General features: G+C 37.2%; 1 protein-coding gene and 1 long non-coding RNA gene across 4 annotated transcripts in view; one reads left to right on the forward strand and one right to left on the reverse strand.

Annotated features, from left to right (window-relative positions):
- Positions 1-5,914: 5,914 nt before the first annotated feature.
- Positions 5,915-8,817, reverse strand: LOC136883246 (uncharacterized). The gene is made up of 2 exons (XR_010861226.2): positions 8,431-8,817; positions 5,915-7,019 (listed from the first exon to the last, which is right to left on the reverse strand). It is a non-coding gene; the product is annotated as an uncharacterized lncRNA (long non-coding RNA).
- Positions 8,818-9,068: 251 nt separating this feature from the next.
- Positions 9,069-14,530, forward strand: part of LOC136883244 (dnaJ homolog subfamily C member 4) — a 59,799-nt gene continuing 54,337 nt past the window's right edge. Inside the window, exons 1-3 of one of the 3 annotated variants that reach the window (XM_067155453.2) lie at positions 9,069-9,358; positions 9,453-9,546; positions 9,619-9,794. In XM_067155453.2, coding sequence (XP_067011554.2) covers positions 9,285-9,358; positions 9,453-9,546; positions 9,619-9,794 — 344 coding nt within the window. In that variant the 5' untranslated portion in view covers positions 9,069-9,284. The remainder of the gene's footprint in view (positions 9,359-9,452; positions 9,547-9,618; positions 9,795-14,530) is intronic. The other 2 variants (XM_067155452.2, XM_067155451.2) reach the window with 2 other exon arrangements.

Genomic DNA, 14,530 nt, shown 5'->3' on the forward strand with positions numbered 1-14,530 from the left:
AATACTGTAAAAGTTACAGCCTTTGGTTACTCTGCTTATTATTTCTATCTCAGCTCTGTTATTACTAGCCATTACGCTTCCTAAATATCTGAATTGGTGTACTATTTCACCTTGGTGGTCCTGTATTTTTATGTTGCATTCTGTATTATGTCTGCTGATTTTCAATGCTACTGTTTTTGATGGATTCAATTTCATTCCATAATCATCAAACTTCTTACAACATAAATTCAGATTATTTTGCACTCCCTCCTCTGTTTCATCCCATATTGCCACATCATCTGCAAACACCAGAGCCTGAAGATCTTCATTACCTTTTCATTCCTTTAAAATGGTATCCTGAGCTTGCATCCGGGAGATAGTAGGTTCGAATCCCACTATCGGCAGCCCTGAAGATGGTTTTCCGTGGTTTCCCATTTTCACGCCAGGCAAATGCTGGGGCTGTACCTTAATTAAGGCCACGGCCGCTTCCTTCCAACTCCTAGGCCTTTCCTATCCCATCGTCGCCATAAGACCTATCTGTGTCGGTGCGACGTAAAGCCCCTAGCAAAAAAAAAAAAAAAAAAAAATGGTATCCATAACTGCTATGAATAGAAGAGGTGATAAGGCACTTCTGTTGTACTCCTTTGGTTGTATTGAACCATTCAGAGTGACCATCTCCAATACTGACACAGCTTTTGCAATTAGTATATAGCATTTGGATCTTCCTAATAAGGTACTCCGGTACACCAAGTTTTCGAAGAATAGTCAATCTAGGAACGTTATCAAACATTTTCAAGGTCCATAAACACAATAATTAGGTCTTTTCCTCTCTCCCAGTGTTTCTCTGCCAACATCCTCAAAGCAAAGATCAGATCTGTTGTGCTTCTCCCAGCCCTAAAGCCATGTTGTTCCTCTTCCAAGATAGGCTCTAGTATATCCCTTACTCTGGCTTCAATTATCTTCTCCATAATTTTAAGGCCGTGTGTAATTTTCACTTTTCCTTCTACTCCCTTTCTTAAAGATAGGAACTATCACCCCTTTTGTCCAATCTTCAGGTATTTTGTTATCCTTCCATATTGTTCTGAGAACTCTGTACAGCCACTGTATTCCTGGCAGACCAGCAGCTTTAATCATATCAGCTGTAATTTCATCAGCTCCTGCTGACTTACCACTTCACATCCTATGAAGAACTTGCTCTACTTCTGTCCATGTAATTGGGATATCTTCCTCTATTGTTTTCTGTCCTACATCCTCAGGGCATTTTAGGAGCTTGTTAAAATACTGTCCCATTGTATCCATGATATCTTTCATACTGCGAACTATATTCCCATCTGCTGTCTCCAGGGCTGTAATTGCTTCTTTCTGATCTTTTACTTTTTACTATTCCATATATCATTTCATATTCCCTTTACTGTCTTCTTCCAGTTTAGTTGTAAATTCTTTCCAAATTTTCTCTTTTTCTTCCCGTACAATTCTCTTGACTTCCAACTTCCTGTATCTATATTCTTTTGCCATCTCTTCCAATTTATTGTTGTCTATTTGATTGCTGTTGATTCTTCTGTCAGACGTAGCCACATCAAGAACTTTTTTGGCTTTATTTGTTTTCATTATGGCTTCTTTCACTTTATCATTCCACCAAGATGTTCTTTTCTCTCTAACTCTTCTGCTTGTTCTTTCACATATTTTATCTATATTACCAACCAGACTTGCCTTAAAATCATTCCATTCTTCATTACCTTTCTTTGTGTCTGTTATTGGTATTTTAGCTCTGATTGCTTACTTTAATAATAGGTTTGGTGACTCTTACGTCTGCAATGAGGAGTCTATGGTCACTATCAAGGCTCTCACTAGGTATCAATTTTTATTCATGCACTCTTCCTCCACTTGACCTATCTGTGATAAGGTCCATCACTGATCTCTACTGACCATCCCAGCTTTATCTCGTGGTTATCCCGTTTCTGAAACCATGAGTTCTTCACCAGAAGTTGGTTTTATGTACATAGATCAAGCCACCCTCCTCATTCCTATTAGCAAATCCATACGGACCAATAATTCCTTCATAACTTGACTTATCAGTTCCTACCTGGGCATTAAAATCCCCAATTACCATTACGTTCTCTTCATCAATGATGTCCTCTAGTTTTTCTAGGAAGCTTGCTTTTTGGTCATCGCTACAACCCTGCTGGGGAGCATAAACTTGGATCACAGTTTGAGTTTCTCCATTTAGGCATATTTTAGCTTTGATCAATCTCTCATTGATGAATGAGACATCTGTTACACTATCAATGTTTTTATGGAGTATAAAACCAATTCCATTCCTCGCCACTGCAGGATTACCACTCCAGTATAATTTATATCCGTCCTGTAACATTCTTGTGTTGCAACCTTTCCATCTGGTTTCACTAAGCCCTATGATGTGAATATGTCTGCAGTTCATTAAATCCGTGATTTCATTGCATTTTCCTGTTGGAGTCATAACGTTTAAGGTTCCATTCCGAAGCTTGTTTCAATGATCGGTTCTTCTCGTGCATCTTGAATGAACATCAGACATAACGTCGTCATTAGTTCCGAGAGTACTTGAAGCATCGTCGACATTCGGAATATGTTTCTTTCCGAGGCTCGTTTTCGTTTTGAAAGCAACTGCATTGTACTCCTGTACTGACTTGCTAGGCCTAACGTACTAGAGGATTTTCTTTCAGGGTGGTCTCCCTTAGCCTTCGGCAGTCCCCTGCCTCACTGCAAGGCAGCAGCTGATGAATTTGTGCTATTTCCCGCACAAAGGTCTCATCTTATCCAACCTTCTGAGGGAAAACTCCTCTGCTCGCAGCTATTGGTTTCCCTTAGTTTGCCTGGTTATTATCGGTCTCCAGACAGTCTCAGTCTACTGTCGCATACGGTAGCAGAATATATTCTGATCTGACTTAAGCGTTTCAATATATTACCACAACTAAGCCAGCGTACCTTGCTATGATAAATTACATTGCCATAATCACAATCAATTTCAGCCAGAAAGTACTGGAACTGCCAATGATTTAGTCCATGTAATCTGATATAATTAATTGTAGATGTCACTGTGTTCATCACATGTTGTAAATTTAATACTTTTCCACATAGCACTTGTTGATGAAAAACGCAGTGTAATTCAAGAGGCATATCAGTATTTCTGTTAATAAATTTGTTTCTTATTCTTCCAATCAATCCAGTTTTTGTATCACTCATATTCCTTGCTCAATCTGTTGTTATAGCTGCCAATCCATCCCATCCTAAATCGAGATCCTTCAATGTTTCACTCAGTTAGAGAAACAAATCCTCGCCTGTTGTAGTTCCATGGATGCTTCTTAAAGATGCCACCTTCTCATTTATTTCACATGCTATGTCAATTCACGAATAAAAATTAAAAGTAGTGCTGTATCATGGACACCATTACTTTCATCCAAAGTCAACAAAAAGCACTCGAATGATTTAGATTTTTCGCATAGTTGTGAGCACAAATTAGCCCGAGTTCTTCTTGTCATTATGCTCCGTGATAAGCTGACTGAATTTATCAGTTGTTTGTTTTCAGGACACATTCCTTCTATTACAGGAAGTATACAGTTTTTCACAAAATCTCCATCAGAAAATGGTTTCCCTTTCACGGCTAACAAATGTGCAACTTTATAACTAGCGCGGACTGCAGCTATAGTTTCCTCTATCTGTTTTGTGAACATCTGTTTTTGAGTGGTGAGCCCTTTCACTAAATTTGAAATATTTTTCTTCCGTAATACCACATTGTATTTATTATATACAGATTTGTGCTTCGAATCATAATGATGCCTGATGTATTCTTTAAAAACTGAGATATTTTCCTTGCATATCAGACACATTACTTTCCCACTATTCTCAATACAAAAATAGTTGTCAGTCCATTTTTCTTTAAAAACACGGCACTCACTATCCATTTTTCTAAGTTTCAAAAGGGACATTTTTGTTCACAAATAAATTATTAGAACTATTTTGATTGACAACATTTCGTAAGAAAGCTAGTTCACAGTAAAGCAGTAAACCACAATGAACCTCTCAAAGCACTTTCTGGGTATAAACTGGCCGTTTCCTGTCGATGTCCCAAGAAAACTGTATCTATTTAATCCCCCTTGGAATGCAGGTGGCCTTTCACTCTCCAGGCAAGTCTGCAGCTGTAATTCCAAGAAATGAACGGATGAAGTTTAACCCTTACCTGCGTTTAAGTAGGAATATTTATGCATCTCTGAACTTTTCTACAACCCAGTAAGAGACACGTCAAGAAAAATCTACGAATAATTCAGAGATTTTTCTTATGGTTTTATCCCCTTTCACCGTAAATTACAATGAAGTTTTTATTACCTAGTTTTTCCAGTATCTACGAAAAACAAATTATATAAACTCTGCCAGGGCCACATAAAATGCCGCACTCGGCCCGAAAGCCGCACATTGAGCACCCCTGTTTAGAGTATTCTTGTCATAACTGTGTACTTAGGTATATGACAGTGCAATGTGTAATTGTTTCCAATTGTACGTGACAACTTTAAGACGATGTCCAAAACGCAACACAGCACAGCCCGCTGTGTTGTTTGTTCAAAAGAAGTAAAGTAGCCTACATCAGCAGAAATACTTCTGGGATGATCTGGTACTTAAAAGCACACAATATTATTTAAGGGGAGTCATTGCAGAGAACACCTCTGGCCCGGTCTGTATCACAAGAAGCTACCCTGTCGAAAACAACTGTGAGGTATCCAGGCAGGTGTATATCCTACATACAGTTATTAAATTATACAGGGTTATTCAGCTAAAATGTCCATTTCGAAAACCTCATCAACCGTTTAAGATACTGAAATTCTATTTTCACTTTCGTTAATAGTATTAAGGGGCTCACAGATGAATATGCAGTACTCTTCCAGGCTTTTGATAAAATTTATCGGCACACAGGTTTCCATACGAGAACGTCATTTCACACAATAACTGATGATGATACACTATGAAGCTTACACTTGTGGTAACTGGGAGGTTGCACAGATTGCAGCACAGGAGAAACGGTCTCTAGTGAGAGCACTGACCATCACTATGCCATGGTCAAGAACATCATAACTCAACTGTCTCATATTTGGAAGGATCGCTCCATTTCAGTAAAGCTTAAAATGAGACTAATTTAAATACCATATTTACTCGTGAATTTGACCCCTTTTTTCTTTTTTCACTTTTACAGCCAAAAAAATTAAGTGGGGTCCAATATGCGATAACCTCAAATTTTGTGCAGTGAACACGGCTTCTAGGTTATAAAGAACTATAAATTATACATGTAACATTCTAAACCTTCTTTAGCAAACTTATGAAAATGTATTTGAGTTATACTGGCTATTTTCGTAGGAAGGCAGCATTTCTAAACGTAAAAAGACAATAAATGGCAAACACAACTTTTAGGCCTACATTAAAGTAAATATAGTCAGTTTTAGTTACTCATATCACCTCATTTGTTCCATCTCGTTAATTCCTCTGATGACGTCAGGAAGGGTATATGGTCATAAAAACTTGCTACGAAGATTCGTCTCGCTTCATACTCGAACCCATAGACATAAGGGTATTGTATTATCATATTTATACAATAGTAATAAAACAAATTAGAGGTTTATCTGTGCACAAAATGTTAAATTTAAAGGATAAATTTAACTTAAAAGATTTTCAATCTGTTGAACACACAAGTCAATATAAATATTACACTATAACATACTTGTAAAAAAATATATATATAATCTACTGTATTCCTTGTTAAATAATGTGGTGTTTTTTGTTTTTTACAGGTATGTTAAAGTGGAATATTTATATTAACTTAACGGTCCAACAGACTGAAAAGCTTTGGAGTTAAATTTAAGTATGGCTTCCTTCTTAACAAATTTCTAGGAAGCTAAATTAATCAATCACGCAATACTTTTCATATGAATTTATTAAACTGCTAATCATAGGTACATGTTCCACCCTCATTAATTACACACTATCATACACTGGTTTTACATTTATATCAACAATATCAAAGAGAATATCAAAAATCTAAAATCTTTAGAACGTTCTTAATAATGATAAAATATCTTCCTATATATCTAGCCAATTCTACATCAAGCCACAAAATTTTGAAATTAAATTATCATATCACAGAAAGTCTTGATTACTAAATCAAATTAACCATTTCCTTCTTGTCAAACTCCCACTGCATTAGATCTACAGAATCTAATGAGACTTTTCATTTTCAGACGTTTAGATCCTTCCTATCATTAGAAATAAAATATCTCAGACTTGTACAGCCCTTTCTATATAAGATACCAAATTGACAACATTTTTACCAGTTCCAGTTCATTATCCAAATTCTACTTTATATGTATTAGTTGTTGTTAGTTGTTTCTTTTTCAGGTAGTTTATAAATTTATTATTCAAAATTAGTTTTGGCAGACTGAAGAACTGAACAGTTATAAAAAACAAAAAGTATAAAGGCAAGCAAGCTTGTAGTTCTGTGCGACTCTCGATATAATGATCACAGCCACAGGAATTTCTAGTTTTATTTGGGAATCTGAAGCACAGGGATGCAACTCCTCATTTAAAAAATCCCACATGCATTTGCTGGGATTCGAACCACAACCATCTCGGTGTGAAGCCTGTAACTATGCAGTTACTTCAGCTATTATGAATTTCTTGGCCCTATGCTGATTTTGTCCTTTTAATTACAAAATTCATCAAAGAAGAAAGGAACACGGAGAGATCTGGTCCGTCTTCAACAAAATACACACAAACTGCGGAGGATTCCAGCAGACTACATAATTCTGGAATGCCAGATATAAATGCTGTTCTTGACATATTTACTTTCAGTCAGCTTGTACAGCCTTCAGTGAACTGAAGGTTATTCTTCCAGAAACTCAAGACAGTCTGCAAACTCTAGAAACTAGAAAGAAGAATCTTGCAGCTGCTAAAATAAAAATCTAGTATTGCAGATCGATGGAAGCTAGGCAAGTTGAAGCAGTCTGCAATTAGTTTAAGAACTGCTGTGAAGAAACCAAAAAAGAATACAGTAATCACACTGCTGCTAAAATACAGATCTGGTACAGCAAAACAACAAAACAACAGTATATTAGCAACCTAGAGATCTGTCTGCGATCTTTCTGAGCTCTGTTAACCTGCGAGGGGTCGCGTCAAAAGAGTTGTGGGATGGGTCACGCTCGATCGATTTGACCGGAGCGAACAAAATACCAGTTTCTGTGGCAAAACACATTGTATTATTAATGAAATATATATCCCCGAAACAAAATACACAGCACAACCCGTGGTATTATTAAGGACAAGCATATGCATGAAATAAAATACTAGTTTTTGTAGCAAAACACACTGTATCATTAAAGAAAAGCATATCCATGAAACTAAATACCATTTTTTGTAGCAAAATGCATTGTATTATTGATGAGAAATATATCCATGAAACTTAAAAAATACATCTACACTGTAAACAAAGACCGCAGATGGCGACTGTCAGGAGTCACACACGGTGTAAAGGACCGGGTAATACATAAGGCAATGCCAGGAGTCGCGCACAGTGCGAACGAACAGGCTTACAGACAAAGCTTTCCACTGACTGATTGGTGATGGAAGGGGAAACAGCAAAAGTAAACACGTCTAGTGGATGAGTCCGTTGAAACGTACAGGAAAGGAGAAAGCTTTACACAGTGAGCCTATTTAGAAAGAATAAAGAATGTATGCACCAAGTCCAAAAGACTGTGACATGGGTAAAAGTCATAATTTACAAATTCATGATACAAAGCAATCTTCTTTTGCTACTGCTTTTCCCACACCTGCGGGGTCGCGGGTGCGAACTGCGTCGCACATGTGGATTTGGCCCTGACGCCAACCCTATATGCAGGGATGTAATCACTATTGCATGTTTCTGTGGAGGTTGGTAGTGTGGTATGTTGTCTGAATATGATGAGTGTTGGGACGGACACATACACCTCGAACCCGGGACCCTCTGAACCGAAGGCCTGTACACTGACCATTCAGCCAACGAGTCGGACTCATGATACAAAACAATAAATAAAACAAAATTCATACATCGCTATTTTTTTCCTTTGTGCACACGTTTTGAATAGTACTATGGCTTATTTTGTCTTTCTTGAAAAAGTGCCACAGATTTTTTTACAAAATCATAGTTGACGCCGCCTTCAGGAACTAAAAATGATGCTACACCAAGTTTTTCTACATCACGAATATTCGTTTTCATGTCGTCAAAGAAAATCATTTCACTAAATTCAAGTCCTGTTTTTCTCTTCAACTGCTGAAAATGGGCTGTTTTAGCACCAGGATATATTTCTTTATAGTCGAAAAATGAATTCAGATTGAAAAAAATTAATAATTGGTATGCACCAGCAACGTCTTCTATGCTAGAAGCAATTGCTAATTTCATACCTTTTCCTTTCAAATCGGCCAACATTTCCGGTATTCCAGGAAAGCAAGCTACCCTTCTACGTTTTGCATCAACTATGTGACCAAGTTCATTTCTCTTAAATGGGCTTTTGGTATGTTTGTCAAGTCTAAAGGACCACAACGTTAAATCTAAATCAAATACTATCAATGACGGCTTCTTTATCCCGAAGGCAGTCATCTTCAAAACTACTCTGAAAGACCGGAACAACGAGATGACAACGTATATATTCGTCTTCTGTAATAACAACACTCAGCTGCTTAGAGCATGAAAGAAAAATTTCTACGGTATACACAACAACAAACAGTTCGTACCTCGCGTGCATAAACGTCATTGAACATCTGATTTTTATAGAGCAGTTCAGCTGACAAACGGAAGTTAAAATCAACTGAAAATCGAAAAATCAGGTTAGCCAAAACTAGCATCAAAACGTAAATAGCACAAATTACTTTTATTCTGCATTACAAACAGATGTTGAAGAAAATGTTAATTTTATACGTCTTTAAAACTCAATAAGTAATAAAATATATCATATTCTTACTGTATATCACAGACTATGCTGCTCATTGTGTATGTCATCAAGAGTGCTGTATTGGTATTTGATCATTTCGTCTATTAGAATAATAGTGAAGAGAATATGGCGGCAGTAACGATGGAGCCCTTTGAAGTTTAGGAATACTCAAAATTATCCGGCTTTTTATTTTTCAAATTGTTATCTGTATTAATAACCTGTAAATTTAAGTTACTCATAACATTTTCCACAGAATTCTCTTCCGTATTTGGCATGTCAAAATTCTTGTTTACGTAACAATTTATTTACATTGAAATATATTTAGTAATGCAAAGTCTAATTTATAACCTTCTGTCAACAAGTATTAGAAATGTTTTCTCACGGAACATTCACACTGGAAGGTAACACGTACTTAAAAGACAGACTTGTGAAGCAGGGTGTTTTTCAACTCCATATCTTATTCACAATTAATTGTTTCTTTTTATTGTCTTCCAGATGTTTGTTTCAAACACATTATGATGTCTTAAAATTGCCACGGAGTTGCACACCGCAGGAAATCCGAAGCTCGTTTATTAAGCTTTCGAAAGAAGTAAGTTCACATAACTATATATTTTATTGAAATTATACTTTCTAATTTTAATTTTATTCATTGTATCTTCAGTACCACCCAGATAAGAACACAAAAGATGACAACAGGCACGCTTTGTTCGTACGTTTGAACGAAGCCTACTCGGTTCTAAGCCGCCCTGAATCAAGGAAAGAATATGATCTAAGCCTTATTCCTAATAGGGCCACGTCTGTCTTGACGACCGCAACGTATGCTACGCATAGAGTAAGGTTGGTATCAATTTAATGAGCACTTGGTAAGTCGTACTCAGAAGCATGTTTAAAAATCTAATTAGAGTACTATGAGGTACCCGTTGCGTACGTTATAATACAAGGCCTTGAAATAGAGCCCGTAAGACTATCGAAGTGGTCACACTGAAGTTCAATGCCGGGCCGTTAGGATTGCTTTCTTGCCCCCTGTCTACCAGTTTCACGCCTTTAAACATGTTTGTTAATTGAGTTGGTTGTGAATGTATGTATTTGTCTGATGTTAAACATTCGCAGTTCCAGATATGGTTTATTCACGAGAAATTAAAGGTAGTGTAATTTCGTTTCACAAGTTTCCAGTGAATGTTCAATGTTTGAAACATGATGCAGAGGAAGTATTACGCATGAGATGCAACTTCCAGCTGATGAAATTAAGCCTCTGTTCCTAAGTTTTGATCCGAGTTACATTATAAGAATTGGGCGATCCCAAAATTTGTCACTGTACTTTTTTGTAAACAATTTTGTAAACAATGCTACCGTGACCAGCAATCATTTGAGAGGCCTCTTCAAACTCAGAAATCTTAAATTAGGGAACCAACCAGAAAAATAATTTGTGCAACAAATTTGGATAAAATGAATGAGCAAGAGCTAAAAGTATTGTATTTTCCCCTGAAACAATCTCTGGTTTATAAAGTATGGAGGTGGTTTGTCCCGAGAGCATTAAATACAGTTTAAATTAAACCATTTGTTTCATGGAGCATTTTATGAAATTGTTTGATGCACATGACGTGTGCAACACCTCACATGGAACATATTCCAGGAATGAGAACAAACTAGCATCTTTTAGTACCGTTCTGAAGATGAATGCCTCAGTTGGTTAATTAATGATTACCTGTCATATATTAAGAAAATTCAATTGCATTCAGAGAAAGTAAAAAGATTTATGAGGGAAATATATCAGGCTTAGGTCTTGACTACCCAATCCACTGTGGCCTGTGTAAAATACATCATAAGTATACATTTGCATTATGCATTGACGAGGAACCTAACAAGTGATGACATCGAGCTCTTCTTCAGCTACCTAAGACGCCAAGCGGAATACAATGACATTATGGTTTGTGTGGCAGAACAAACGAACTGTGAAGGCTGTTTAGAACATATCTCTTCTCCAGCTACTCAAAGTCCAACATTGTGTCTTTTCAAGATCGAGGAGCCCTCAGATACAGAAAATCATAGTCTGTGGCACTTCTGCAGTGAACGATGGAATTTATCACCTTTGCTACTCAGTAGTTGCCCCGAAGAGAGTTACTAAAAGGTGTACTTTTTTTTCCGAAAGACATGTTCATCAGTGAAATTAAGTTTAGAAAGTGTAAAGCCGATAAACCACCTCTTTTTCTACTATGAACATTTTTGAGGCCTCTATTAGACGACATTGCTTCGAGCCACTCAAGTAGAAGAGAGAAAGTTTTGTTTTTTTTTTTTCTTTTTCTTTTTTTTTTTTTTTTTTTGCTAGGGGCTTTACGTCGCACCGACACAGATAGGTCTTATGGCGACGATGGGATAGGAAAGGACAAGGAGTTGGAAGAAGGAAGCGGCCGTGGCCTTAATTAAGGTACAGCCCCAGCATTTGCCTGGTGTGAAAATGGGAAACCACGGAAAACCATTTTCAGGGCTGCCGATAGTGGGATTCGAACCTACTATCTCCCGGATGCAAGCTCACAGCCGCGCGCCTCTACGCGCACGGCCAACTCGCCCGGTAGAGAAAGTTTTGAAAATTGATAAGAAGCCCCTCAAAAGGAAAGTTGAAACTTCAATGACATATCCAAGCCAAAAAGGCACCGCTGTATAAATAAAATACTGTCAATACTCGCAAAAACATTGTTCCTTTTATTTAGGATATAATTTAAGTATTGACATATACGCCCATGCAAATACAAGAGGGCAAGAATGCGATCCTAGTGACTGAATGGTGAACTAGGATGCCACCCATTTCCATGAGTGCATTTCAAGGCCTTCTATTATAGCGTAGGCAACGGAGGTACCACTGCTACTTGAACTGAAAAGTATATGTTAACTTATTGCATGTTATCTATGGTAGCTTAAATACTTTGTAAAGTAGAGATAAAGGCGGGAGGAGAAGGAAAGTGATGGAAAGTAAAAGGGGAAAATTCTTCAGTAACTTTTAGTTTCTCCCCACCCAAAACAACTGCTAACCAGGAGATCCTGTAAGTATGTCATCATAGCTGTGCTGGCAGAATCTGGCCTTGTTCCAAGAATAATTACAAATGAATGAGATCTACATTGAGAGTTATCTTGTGAAATGCTAATACTGCATGTAGGCCTACAGGATAAACCTTGCATAACCTGCAGTGACATGCAAATATTTTTTTAACACAAAATAATTTATTGGTAAATTCTTGGACTGTGTACGCCAGTTCATTGCTGAAATGAATGCTAGGTACCACTGTCATCAAACCTATATGGCAGTGAATTTATGGCAAATCTCAAATTATTGGTCTTCAGATTAAGGTGTTAGACTTGGTGTATGTATGTGATCACTTAAATATCTCTGTTGGTCAAAATGAATAGCTTGTGGTGAATCCCAGATGTGCCCATTTTACGTAATATTGCTGGAGGCTAAATGAAATTCTCTGATATTGTTCGTTTTTTGGTTTTCAATATCGGAATCCAGTGTTCTCTCCAGAAAGTTTCATCAGCCAGGTAACAGGAATGAGTAGCCGGGTGGGAAATACTACATGGAAAATTAATATGACAACATTTTATTCCCTCCAGGGCGTTAAAAAGAATATCAGACAGGTAAACATTTACTGCAAAATTTTACTATTTTAGAGTTATTATGAACAAGACATAACAGCATATTTTGAACTTCTAGTGTTCTACTGCTCGTTCATAATAATGTAACACCAGGACTTACCGCTTGGTTGCTGTGGAGTGTCATATGGGTTTATGATGTCATGTGGAATTAGTGCTCACATGCGATTCCATGCTAATCCAGACACCGCTGCGCACAATATTACGTGATAGTCAAGCTAAACATTTGAACTCGGATGTAATTGATACAATTATACTGACAGTATTGAAGGTTTATAATTTAAATAAACAGTTTTACAGTATTTTCATTTTAATTTGGAACACTCAATGTCTCAAATTTGTATTATTATTATGAAACTAAAACACATCTAGGTTACGTTAGTTGGGTTGTTTGTAAAAACGGCAGGGTGGTGCGCCCATTAAAAAGTTCCTAGGAAGAACACTGAGGATCAGATTTTGACCAATTCTGTATTTATTTGATTTTAGTATTAACTAGCTGACCTGACAGACGTCGTTCTGTCTAAAATAAATGACAATGGAACGAACTCAAATTCAGTTGTACTGCACGCAAAAATCAGAATAGTGCAAATGAGTACATCATCAACATCAAATGAGTTAACTTTCTACTGCTACCAAAAGTTACTAACAAACTACTGGAAAAATGTGTTTTCATTACCTGCAATATTAATATCTTGATTGTGAATAAGGAAATGCTCAAATAGCTCACAGCATATCACTACCCAGAAATTACCCTGATTGACTGTAACGTAGATGGGAACTGTTCAACAGGTCTTCAAATCCCTCACAAGCCATAATTATCCCCCATTGCAAATCAAGTAATTTCTCCGTAGGGAATAACTATCATAGAAATCACTGATCCAATGAACACTATGAAGATATTTTTCATTGTAAAGCTTTAAGGTACACGATATTTTTTGTTTGATTACTGGAGCATAAACAAACAAAGTTGATGATTTTCCAACATGGTAACAGGCAACATACAGTACAATTGGCCATGCGAGAAACATGGGATTTCAAGATTGATGCCGCAAACATTGAATGACTGCCCCTGGGATTTATTTATAGTCATAGCAAAAGCGAGCCGCACTGGAAACTGCAGTTGTTTAAATTCAAATGATATGTCAGTCGGAATCATAGGGATGCGTGGTATCAAAACCGTCTTCTCCTTTATACTTCCCCGTTAGAATGGTTGCTTCGATCACGTTTTTCAGTAATGTTTTCACCACTAGGCATGTGTCATTACAAAGACGCGATTGGTTGATATTTCGCAACATTATGACCATTGATCTGACCTTTAATTGAAGAATGTGAAGCGGAATTCCTGGCAAATCCAGCGAGTTCAAAAATTCGGATAGATAGTTGACAACGTCATCTTGGTTAGTAGTGGAATCAACTTATTTGTATGTTCTCAATTCACCGGCAATTTCGTTTTGAATTTTGAAATTTAATTCATTTACATCCATGTTTTTGGCAGCCAATATCTCTCCAGCTCGACACGCATATTCTGGCTTAAAGTTAGTATCTTGACGTGTTTCCACAAAACTGATGACTTTAAACATGCATTAAGTTCATCAACTGGCGTTGTCCGTGGAATCACTGGCAATGTTTGATGAAAATCTCCTGCTAAAAAAATCATCGCTCCACCAAATCGGTTTTGATTGTTCCGCAGACCTTGCATGGTTCGGTCTAATGCCTCCAAAGACTTTTTATGTGCCATGGTGCATTCATCCCACACTATCAATTAACATTGCTGCAACACCTTTCACATTGCAGAGTTCTTCGATATGCTGCAGATCGGAGTTTCGTTGCTTTGCATATTCAGCGGCAATTTTAGTGCTGAATAGGCTGTTCAACAGCCTTCCAACAATGTAGCTGCAATGCTTGGTGAAGCAAGTGCGAGTGCAATT

The sequence above is a fragment of the Anabrus simplex genome, chromosome 11 (assembly GCF_040414725.1).
Source record: "Anabrus simplex isolate iqAnaSimp1 chromosome 11, ASM4041472v1, whole genome shotgun sequence".
NCBI classification, from domain to species: domain Eukaryota; kingdom Metazoa; phylum Arthropoda; class Insecta; order Orthoptera; family Tettigoniidae; genus Anabrus; species Anabrus simplex.